Source organism: Pezoporus wallicus, unplaced genomic scaffold, assembly GCF_028554395.1.
Source record: "Pezoporus wallicus isolate ANWC-B61680 ecotype Strahan unplaced genomic scaffold, APGP_CSIRO_Pwel_v1 contig_7265, whole genome shotgun sequence".
NCBI lineage: Eukaryota > Metazoa > Chordata > Aves > Psittaciformes > Psittacidae > Pezoporus > Pezoporus wallicus.
This window is the reverse complement of record NW_026635568.1, coordinates 8,603-20,304: the sequence shown is the minus strand read 5'-3', so window position 1 is coordinate 20,304 and position 11,702 is coordinate 8,603. Positions and strand designations below refer to the sequence as shown.

The following is an 11,702-nucleotide window of genomic DNA, read 5'->3' as shown; positions in this document are numbered from 1 at the left end:
CTCTAGCTGCCAGGATGGTGGACGCTGTCACCACCGGCTTCATGTAGGCAGCATGGCTCCCCAGATGATGTGTCTTGAGGAGGTGTGGGTAGAAATGGACAGAGATTTCCATCTGCTGTTCTTGCTGCTAGGAGTTAAACACCCACTTTGTCAGAGATGGGAGCACGCCAGGTGTCCGGCAACTGAATGTGACATGGCCAGCCACCTCCAGAGCACAGCACAGGTGAGCAAAGTCCTGGCACCACCAGGACTGACTTGGTTTTGTTAATCTGCAAGCTCTCCCTGTAGATGGAGCTGGCATTCCTGGAGTGACAGCCATGCCCAAAAGTCAATGAAATGTCACTGCTGCCACTGGTGTTGACGCAGGCTGGAGAGTCCCTCTGGAAGTCTCCAAATCATTGTAGAAATCACCAAATTCTCTGGGATCCAGCAAAGCAAACACAGCACCAGAGTCCAGGGCTGCCTCACCTGCCACAGCCACCAGAGAGGGGCCTCTGCCCCCTCCTGCCTGCTCTGCGGAGCACGACGGTGAGCAGGACACCAGCAGTGCCCACCCTGGTGGTGTCCCCAGCCCTGTCCTCCAGTGGGGAGGGCTGGGAGCTGAGCGTACCTGAGGAGCATCCGCGTGGTGCCCACTGCCAGCCTTGGATGTCCTCCTGTGCGACCGCACCTCCTGACTCTGCGCATCAACCACTCCATAAATAAATACGTTAAATAAATAAAGTGACAGATCCAGACTGGGGAGGGGGCAGAAGGCAGAAGGGGGCAGCTCCCCTCGCCCCAGAGGGCTGTTCGTGAGCATCTCACACTAACACACGCGCACACACAGTAGCTGAAGACAAAGACGAACCGGGACCGGTGGAGATGCTGCCGGCTGGGGCCCCCTCCTGGGCTGCCGGCACGGCACAGTCCTCACTGCGAGGCAGTGCAAGGGGACAAGGGGTCCAGGACGTCACTCCTGAGCTGGCGTTGTGGCGGCGCACGGGGAGCTGGAGGTGAGGGAGACATGAGTGGTTGAGGATGGCAGTGACCGCGGCGTCTGGCACCTGGATGGACAGAGAAAACCTGGTTTCCTCCTCCTTCCCCTTCCCCTGCCTCCCGCTTTGCCCCACATCCGCTTTCTCAGTCATTTGCTATACAGGAAGAACTAAAGGATGCCCCTAACATGCTGGGCAGGACAATACCTTGTGTCTCACCATCTGAGATACATGTATATCAGAATCACAGGAACGGTGTGGGTGGGAAGGGACCAGTTCCACCCCTGTGCCACAGGAAGGGACACCTTCTACTAGATCAGGTTGCTCCAAGCCCCATCCAACCTGGCCTTGAACACTGCCAGGGATGGGGCAGCCACAGCTTCTCTGAGCAACCTGTGCCAGGGCCTCACCACCCTCACAGCCAAGAACTTCTGCCTCAGATCTCATCTCAGTCTCCCCTGTTGGGTTAAAGGCATTCCACCTTGTCCTGTCCCTACAGGCCCTTGTCAAAAGCCCCTCTACAGCTTTCTTGTCAGCCTCATTAAGCTCTAGAAGCTGCTCTAAGGTCTCCCCAGAGCCTTCTCCAGGCTGAACAAGCCCAGCTCTCTCAGCCTGTCTCCATAGCAGAGGTGCTCCAGCCCTTGGGGCATCTTTATGGCCTCCTCTGGACCAGCCCCAACATATGCAGAACTTTCCTGTACTGGGATGGATATAATTATATCACCTGTTTTAATACGCATCCTACAACTGTTACCAAAGCAATGTCAGCCATATTTTAAAACCTGATCACACCCCAACAGCTCATGGCCAGGTTCAACCCCAGAAGGAACAAGGTTGCCATGACTCCTCTGCCTGCCCTAAGCCCAAGCGCTGCCCACATGGAGCATGCCAGCTGCACTGCAGCACAAATGAGTCCCCCCTTGTCCCCAGCAGAACTCACCAGGAGCGGGACTTCCTCACCCGGGAGGCCACCGGCCGCTCCAGGAAGCTGTCCAGGTGCATCAGCCTCTCCAGGTGCAGAGCCCGGGGGTCCTGCTCTGCCGGGTCCCTGCTCCGCTCAAACTCAAAGATAGCTGGAGGGGAGAGGTCCAGCTCCAAGAACATGATGTTCTCAGCCTGCAGTAGGACAGGGCAAAGGGAAAACTAACATGAGGAGTCACTGCATGTCTCAAAACAGCACCAGCTCTGTCAAGTCCATGCCACTGAGAGAAGGTGACCAGCACGCCAGGGAGTGGGACTCTCCTCTGGCTGCCACAGCCACAGTGCGAGCTCCACACTGGGGTTCAGGCTCATGGCTCTGCCCTTCCTGGTCTTCCCTGGGGCTGAGACCAGCAGGTAAGGCTGAATGGCCCTGTCCTTTTGAACAGCAGGAGCTGTCAGAGCCACCAAGCTAGCAGCTCATGGACCAGCTGAAAGCATGGCCACCGATCCTGCCAAGTGGGTGAATAAAGCCGGGAGCTTGAACTGATGTACCCCAAATCATGATGGGCTTGTTTACTTCACCTTCTCTCCCACTGTTCATCTGTCTGTCTGTCCATCCATCCATTCATCACATTTATCCAATGACTTCTTGTCCCCCTGGCACACAGCAGTGCTCCCTCACTTACCCGGTATCGAGGATGAGATCCCATGGCCATGGCCACGCGGGCAAATTGGCTGATGGGTCTCTTGTACCCCACTGCAGAGGTAGGCCGCTTCTTCATTTGGTTGCTGTTTCTAAAACATAAATTAAGAGAATAACATGTAGTAAAGAACATAAATACCTACTAAAAACCCATCCAAATGGTGAGAGGCCTCGTGTCTGAAGGAGGCAGCACATGGGTCGGGGACAGGAACAGGAACGTACCCTCCAGTGGGCACGAGTGGCTGGAACTTCCACTGGTCTTCATCACCATCATAGTACAGGCGGTTCATGATCTTGTTCTTCTCTTCTGGTGGGATGAAGTTCTCGATAATCAAGTACCTGAGTGACCGGCCAAGAGACAGAGCGGGAGCAAAGATGGGGAAGGAGTAGGAGAGGAAGGAGTTAATGTGACAAGTGACCAAAAGCAGGTCAGAAAGGGAAAGGAAAGGGATGTCAGGGAGACAGCACAGGGAAATGAGAAAACATACAGAAGATGGAAACAGGATAGAAATTGAGAGGGTGAGGCAATAGGACAGAGAGGCAAGACAGGCAGGAGAGTGGGGGCAGAGGAAGACAGTCATCAGAGAGGAAAGAAGACATAGGCAGCTCTGCAAGACTTCCTCCAGCAGGAACCCCCGTCTGCTCCTTGCTGCCTGACCAGATGATAAAGGAAAGCTCAGTGATGCAAAATGAACCCCAGGGGAATCGTTTTTTCCATATTCTGGGGGGGCAAATCAAGCAACTACAGAAAACTGTTTTGCACTGCTGAGTTGCTCCATTGAGTTCCCAGCTTTTAAAAAGTCTGAGTCATGTCTGAAGAGAAAGGCAGCAAAATTAGAGGTGAGAGTTTGTTTCTAGTAAAAGGATAAATATCTTATCTTGAAGATGCTTAAGATATATGGCTGGGTGGGGTTTTGTGAAGACACTGAATAGTTACTGCTGAAGTGAAAACACACTCACTGAGGGTGGTACACCAGCAGATGCATCTCCTGCTAGAGGTTCCTGGAGGGGATATGGCTTTGCCACTGTTGTGCCAGAAGCTCCCGCAGGGCAGGGCCTCACCCCAAGGTCCCCTGAGCTGCTCTTCCTCTGAGGACTATGCTGGGGCTGGAGCAGTCTCCAGGTGCCCCCAGAGGACACCCACCTCCAGCTACCACTGTGAGGTCCCATAACTCACCCACAGCCCACACTGCAGCTGTACTGGCATTTCTGCTTCTGTATTTTGTGGTTTCTCACCTTTCTCAGCAAGTTTTTAATACTCGTGCATGTGACTCACCCAGCTCAAGAGGTGTAAATATGTTTTACACCTTCTGGGGTAGGAAGTGCTCACATGTCCCTGTCAGCAGGCGTATCGCTCTCTCCGGCTGCGCACCCCAGCTCTGCTCTGTGCACTCCGGATTTGTTCTGCATAACCCACTTCTGCTCTGTGCACCCCAGCTTTGCTCCACGCACCCCAGCTCTGCTCTACATAACTAAGCTTTGTTCTGCATACCCTAGCTCCGCCCTGAGCACCCAGCTTTGCGCTCTGCACCCCAATTCTGACCTGCATGGCTGCAGGGGACACACAACCACCTACTTGAGCTTCAGCTCCCGTGTCTGCTCATTCTGTGCCTCCTCCAGGTCCTGCCGCACACGGATGTACTCATCGTGCTGGTCCTGGATCTCTGCCTTCACGGCCTGCAGCTTGGCATACAGCTGGGGAGAGGAACAGACCATCAGCCCCACAGCCTGGGGCCTGCAGTGAGCCCCAGGGCTCTGGTGGCTGAAGGGATGATCATCCCCAACAACCACACTCTCACCTTCTTCAGCTTCTTGGTTTTGATCTCCACCTCCTGCTGCAGGGAGGTGTAAGTCTCCCGCAGCTCCATGGTCTCCTCATCCCGCAGCAGCATCTCCTGCTGCATCTCCCGCTCCCGGCGTTTCTGCAACACAAGGGGGAAACACTCAGAGTCAGGAGGGGGAACCGTCCCCCCAGGACACCCCCATCACCTGCAGGCCCCAGTGCTGTTACCTGTTCAGCTATCTCTTGTCGCTTCAGCTCCAGCATCTTCTGCTGCTCATTAGTGTGGTCCACGATGGTCCTGCCGCCGATGAGCAGCTTGCTCTCCATTGCCTGGGGGGGGAGAGGAGGGTGGGGGGTCAGAACACGGCTCTACCACCCCACACCCCTGAGGGGTTTGTACCAGGCCACCCTTGCCAGGGGGTCACCCCCATCCCTGGTCCCTGTGCTGGGCACTGTGTCCTCACCCCCGCTTTCAGGCGGCGGGGGCTTTTACACATGCTTCCACTGATGGGGAGGGGGCTGCACACGGACACCATGAGCCCCATGCTGAACACTGGGTGCATTAGCCAGGGGTGCAAGCGATGTGCCCCCTCTATGAGGATGTGGCTTGGGGCCGTTGGCTCTCAGCCCAGGCTGTTTTGGGTCCCACTTCCTTCCGCACAGCTGCAAGCCAGCGGGACACCACGGATGTGCAGCAGCTGCCGGCAGTGGGGCCCCAGCCCTGGCCTCCCACCTCCAGCTGAGCTGTGTGAGCCATGCCAAGCCATGCCAAACCATGCTGAGCTGTGCCAAGCCAGGCAGGGGGCTCTGTCTCAAGCCCCTTGGGACTTCCCAAGGAAAATGCAGCAGGGAAACCACTCACAGCTGCACTTCTCATGGCTCAGCCAAATCTGTATCCACCCTGACTTCCCCATCCCATCCCATCCCACCCCACCCTGTCACCCCCATGCCAGCTTTCCTAAGGGGAAAAGGGCTCACACACGCACACACCCATCGGTGTACATGCATACACCCATGTACACACATGCCTGTGCACAGTCAAACCCGTGCACACATGCACATGTACACACACACGTGCATGCACGTTGCTACAAGCATGCCCAAGTATGCAGACATTGGTGCTCACACACATGCACACTCCCATTTACTCCATGGATGCACACATTACTACAGTCATGCATGCACACTCGTGTGCCTGTACACACACACACACACACACATCCAACATGCGTGTGCACAGCCATCCCTGTCTGGAAACCATGGGGCCGGGAGCCCTGCTGGGCCGCCACAGCAGCCTCGCACCACAACGTGGTTCCCATGTGTGTCCTCCTGCGACGTGTGTGCACGTGTGAGATGGGGGAGCGCTGACATGCAGCATGTGCATCCACACACACACAGCCTGTGTGCACACATGCATGCCCCCACCGCTGCACCTCAGGGACGTGAGCAGGGACGGATCCAATCACCACACACACCTTTAAAAATTAATGTCCCAGACACAGCGGCAGCACCGACAGCTTCTTCCCCACATGCAGACCCCTGGGACACCCCCACTGACACAGCGAAGGCCCTGAGAGGGGGGAGTGCCACCACACCACACCATGGGAGATGCCAGCACTGCGGGGGCACACACGGTGTTCACTGGGGCCACCACACACCCCCTTAGGCAGAGCTCTCCCTGGGGGTGCTGTGTCTCCCGACCACCACCATGGGCACAGAGGCGGGGGCTTGGACAAACCGGCGACCAACAGCTATCTGGGACAATACTCTTATTCTCCCTATTTTTTCCCCTGCTTTTTCCCTTCCCCAGTTCCCATGCGGGGTGACTGTGGGGGTGCACAGTGTGGGGCTTTAGGGACATGCAAGCAGCCCCCCAGCACTTGTGGGACAACCCCCATGTCCATACCACCAGCTCCCACCTTCCACCACCCTCACAGCCATTCAGAGCTATGGGGCACAACCTCACATGGGTGCCCACCCAGCCCCTTCAATTCCAGTGATGGGTATTCCTCCTTCCTCCTGGCCCTGCCACCTTCGGTTGGGTGCCATTGGCCAGGCATTAAAGGGTCCCTCACCCCTCCTCCTCCTTTGTCTTGATTCTAACTGCATCCTGTGATGACGAGTGTCCTCCAAACCCTGCTGGGGTGCAGGGAGGGGACCAGGTGCGCATGTGGATGACGCTTGGCCAGGGCAGCACACTGTCACACCTCTCCATGGGGAAGGCTGCCACCTTCGCGTGGGATTAGGGGGTTTCTTAGCGCTGCCGTTTCCCCCCTGCCGAAGCATTTATTCCTTTTAATGAAGATGACTCCCAATCTTCTTTAGTGCCTGGGACAGACTGAACGCTAAGCCTCTCATTTCCGGCACCCAGTGACTTCCCTGGCACTTTCCTGGCCATTGACCCCTGTCTCAGCACCCAGAAGAGCCCTCAGGCAAGGGGCCCTGAGGAGCTGCAGGTACGGCCCATCCTCCTGGGTGCCACGGTGCACATCTGGGTGGTGAGGTGCACATCTGGGCACTGAGATGCACATCTGGCCCCCATCTCTCCAAGCTGCCCACATGTCCCAGCCAGACTGCAGGGTTGGGCCCTGGCTGTGCCAGAGAGCCCATGAGTGTGACAGCAGGACAGGGTCCAACTTGCATCACCCACACATGTGTGGGGCACCCTGTGTCCCCCCGGTTACTACATCTGCCATTGCCACAGTCACTATGAAGCCATTAAGCGTTTGAGTGGGCCACAAGGCTGTGATGTCTCCTGCCTGGCCCCGGGCAGTGCCTACTGGGGTGAGCATCATAGCAGGCTCTGCCCTCCATCGCTGGCTCCAGAGGGATTTTTGCCCCCTGGGGCTACACGTCACTGCTGTGAGTGTGCTGTACCCCCACGGGTTGAGGGTCCCGGCCTGCACAGCAGTGCCGAAGGCCACCAAAAAGGATGCAGCATCATCCCACCTCCGGCCCTGCCTTGTTACTCAGCAGTTACAGGACATGCAGTGGCCCAGAGCCAGCTCCACTGCACCGTGCCGGACGAGGAGACCGCGCTGGATGGCTGCCAGTGACAACCTGCACTCCACCGTGGTGGCAGTGCAGGGAACGGCTGCGGGGACCCCCGCTCCACGCCGAGCATCCTGCTCCACCAGGATACCCGCCATGGGACACCCGGAATGCCAGCGGGCGACCCGTGTCCTCCCCCATGGCTCTGCCCTCGCTGCACGTCCCACTGTGAGCCTGCAGGTGTCTGTGCAGGCATCCAAGCACGGCCATGCATCCCTGGGCATGATCATGCATCCCTGAGCACGGCCGCACATCCCTCGGCCTGGCTGCGCATCCCTGAGGCTGCAACAAAGAAGGCTTTGGCAAGGGAGGAGGCACAAGAGCATCCTCCTGCTTAGCCCCTGAATTCCCCAGCAGAGACCAGAACCCCAGGCACGTCCGTGCCTGGAGAGCTCCGTGCTGGTCCCCAGACCAGCCACTGCATCTGGGCCACCGTGGTGACGGAGGGGCTGTGTTGAAGAGTGATGTGGTGGGGCAGGGTGCTGGGGCTCCTTCTCCATCACCACGACTGCTCCAGCCCTGGGCTTACACCCCCAGGGTCACCGGGAGAGGGGCAGGGCTGGAATGGCAGTGGGGCAGCCCCAGATGCCAGCACAGAGCTGGGGCTGGGCTGGGGCTGCTGTGGCCCTTCTTGCCCTCAGCTCCGCATCACCCAGCATCCCCAGGCTGGGGCAGGAGCCATGGGGATGGACATGGGGGGCAGGTAGGGAGCAGGCAGTGCCACGGTCCCAGCCCCAGCCCTGGGTGCGTTCCTGGGGCCACCAGGGACAAATGTGCAGCATCAGTCCCCTGCCCCGCTGCAAGCTGCTTTGTTGTGCTGAGAGGGACAAGAACTGAACACAGCAAAGTGATCCACTGCCCCACGGCCCTTCCTGCCCCACAGCCCTCAGAGCTCCCACACAAGGTCCCCGTGCAGCTCCATGTCTGAGGGCAACTCCAGCCGAACACTACACAGGAGCATGGGGCTGCCCTTGGGCACCTTGCTTGGGAGCCCACCTTGCTTGGACACCCTGCTTGGGAGCCTCTCAAGCTCCCCACAGGGGGCTAGAGGCAAAGCAGGTCTTCCCCCAGCATTGCTCACAGTAGCACGTGGCAACACATACCTTGTACTTGGTGGCCAGTAGCTCCGTGGCCTCCTGCTCCTTCCGCAGATCCTCAATCATCTTCTCCTTCTCCTGAAGCAGCTTTTGTTTCTCCTCGCTCACCAGGCTGTGGTCATCCTGGATAGCAGCTTTCTCCTCTTCCAGCCTCTCCTTCTGCTCCTTCAAGTAGCTCTCCATGTTTTTCTCCAGGCCATCCTCATTGTCATCCTCCCCTTCGTTCTCTGCAGCACTTTCTCCATCCATCACCTTCTTCTTCCGGCTGCTCCTTCTCCTCTTCTTCCCCAACATGCCACGTTTCTCTAGCTGGGCTTTCAGCCGGACAATCTCTTCCTGAAACTCCCGCAGCAAGGTGTCTTTGGGGTCCTCGTTCACCCGGGGCTTGTTCTTGATGTTCTTGGCCCTGTTGGCGAACCTGAGGGTGGAGAGGCTCTCGTCGTAGCTGTGAGAGGCTGGGCCCAAGGTGGCCACCATGATTGTCTTGGCGTTGCCCCCAAGGGAGTCCTGCAGCAGGCGGGTCAGTTTGGAGTCCCTGTAGGGGATGTGTGTGCTCCTGCCATCCACGAGGGCGGAGATGACATTGCCCAGGGCAGAGAGGGAGAGGTTGATCTTGGATGCTTCCTTGGGGCGCTCTCCATGGGCCCCCATTTTGCTTTGGCGCTCGCTGCCAGCCAGGTCCACCAGGTTGAGCTTGCCCACACGGATGTGCTCCTCACCATCCGGCCCCGTCTCACTGCACTCGATGGTGATGAGGAAGATGGCGTGGGAGCGGGAGCTGTGCTCGTTCATGTTGGTGCTACCCACTGACCGTGTCTGGCTCCCCAGGTTCATCACATGCTCAATCTCCTTCACGTTCTTGGTGACGAAGGAGGAGAGGTCCTTGATGTACACCCCTGTCTCGGGGTTCTCCTTCAGCTCCAGCTTCTTGCTCTGGTCCTTGGCAAGGAGGTCCCTGATCTCCTCCTGGTAGATCTCCAGGTACGAGGCCCTCACCAGGTACTGCTGGTTCTGCGAGCGGGAGATGTGGGTGAAGATGTGCTCAAAGGAGCTGGGGATGATGCCCCGCTTCTCCGGCTCCGCCCAGGCCCCCTGCATGGTGTAGGTCTTGCCGGTGCCCGTCTGGCCATAGGCGAAGACGGTGCCATTGAAGCCCTGCAACACGGCGTCTATCAGCGGCCGGACCGTCTCGTCGTAGAGGTCTGCCTGCTTGGAGCTGGCGTCGTACACAGCGTCGAAGGTGAAGGTCTTGGGCAGCTCCCCGGGGGAGGCGCGGGGGTTCCGGATGCTCACCTGCCCCAGCTTCACATCCAGCTCCAGGACGCGCTCGTAGCCCGCCGCCTCCTCCTTCCTGCTCATCGGGCGGCACCGGGCCACCACCTTCAGCGCCTCGCAGCCGCTGCGGGGCTTACCGGCCATGGCGGCGGCGGGCGGGGCGGCGGCGGCGGCGGCGGCGGCGGTGGTTGGGGGGGCTCAGCCGCGCCGTCCCCGCAGCATCCCCCAGGCCGGGGCTGCGGCCGGGACCGGCGGGCGGGGGGCGGCGGGAGCCGGGGGGCGGCGGGGCGACCCCGCCGGGCGCTCGCTCATGGCAGCGCGGCCGCTGCGACCGCCCGTGTGCGGGGCCGGGCGGGGCCGGGCGGCGCGGCTGATTCGCTGCCGGCCGCGCACACGCACACGCACGGGCAGGACACGGGCGGGAGGGTGCGCGGCCCCGGCTCCCCCCGCACCACGGCCCGGGCACGCCGGGAGCTGTAGTCCGGCCTTTGTGCTGCTACACCGCGGGGAGGGAGCGGGGCGGGGGGCGGGATGCAGGATGTGGGATGCAGGATTGGGATGCAAGCCTGGGGTGCGGGGTGCAGGATGTTGGGTGGAGGATACAGGATTGGGATGCAGGATGCAAGGCTGGGATGCAGGGTGCAGGATGTGTGATGAGGGATGAAGGATGCAGGACTGGGATGCAGGGTGCAGGATGTGTGATGAAGGATGAAGGATGCAGGACTGGGATGCAGGGTGCAGGATGTGTGATGAAGGATGAAGGATGCAGGACTGGGATGCAGGGTGCAGGATGTGGGATGAAGGATGAAGGATGCAGGACTGGGATGCAGGGTGCAGGATGTGGGATGAAGGATGCAGGACTGGGATGCAGGGTGCAGGATGTGTGATGAAGGATGTGGGACTGGGATGCAGGGTGCAGGATGTGGGATAAAGAATGCAGGATTGGAATGTGGGCTGCAAAACTCGGATGCAGGATATGGGATTTACAATTGGGATAAAGGATTGGGATGCAGGGTCAGAATGCACGATGCAGGGCTGGGAGGCGGGATGCAGGGTACAGCATGTGTGATGAAGGATGCAGGACTGAGATGCAGGGTGCAAGATGTGGGATGCGGAATGCAGGCTTGGGATGCAGAATGCAGAATGCAAGACTAGGATGTGAGATTAAGGCTGCAGGGCTGGGATGGGTCAGACAAGATGATCTTTAAGGTCCTTTCCAACCCAAACCATTTGATGATGCAGGATGGAGGGGACATGATGTGGGATACAGATTCAGGACCGGGCTGTAGGATGCACGGTACATGGTATGGGGTGCAGGATGCAGAACTGGGATGCTGGCTGCAGGGTGGAGGATAGAAGCAGGGGAGGGCAGCACCCTAGCAAAGGGACAAAGCCCTTCCCTTGGGCCCAGCAGCTGGAACAGAGGTATCTCCCCCTGCCCATCTCCTGTGAGGCCAGGGCAGCGTCACCCTCACCAGCCACCCTGGTGGTGCTTTGGGGTCCTCGAGCTGCCCCAGGCTGTGTGTGCCCCTCACCCCAAGCCTCCAGGTCCTGGACCCCAGACCTGTCCCTTCCTTGCAGCCCAGTGGGAATAATCCCCAGCACTCTATGGGACAGGCAGCTGGGGCTTCAGAAGGAGATTAAACATTCTTGTGGTTAATCGAGTCCCAGCAGCCACCCGTTCCCCAGAACCAGAGATTATCCCATAATTAATTAATTAGGGTATTTGCTGCCATAGGCAGGGCTGTCTGGTGCAATCCAAGTCCTTTGACTCCCAGAGGAGCTTTGAGGGGCAGGGCACGGTCACCTCGCCGAAGGCACAGCCCCAGTGATGGAGGGGGACCAGGGGACAAAAGCAGGGCACGGTGGAGGGGGGTAGCAGGGGGATGCAGCAG

At 58.9% G+C, this 11,702-nt stretch overlaps 1 protein-coding gene across 1 annotated transcript; it reads right to left on the bottom strand.

The window, feature by feature from the left end:
- Nucleotides 1–694: 694 nt before the first annotated feature.
- Nucleotides 695–10,042, bottom strand: KIF3C (kinesin family member 3C). Its single transcript, XM_057396785.1, has 8 exons — nucleotides 8,539–10,042; nucleotides 4,613–4,714; nucleotides 4,401–4,523; nucleotides 4,178–4,296; nucleotides 2,824–2,940; nucleotides 2,585–2,693; nucleotides 1,918–2,093; nucleotides 695–1,046 (listed from the first exon to the last, which is right to left on the bottom strand). Exons 1-8 carry the CDS (start codon nucleotides 9,949–9,951, stop codon nucleotides 953–955), a joined length of 2,253 nt encoding a protein of 750 aa, XP_057252768.1. The 5' UTR covers nucleotides 9,952–10,042; the 3' UTR covers nucleotides 695–952.
- Nucleotides 10,043–11,702: the final 1,660 nt, after the last annotated feature.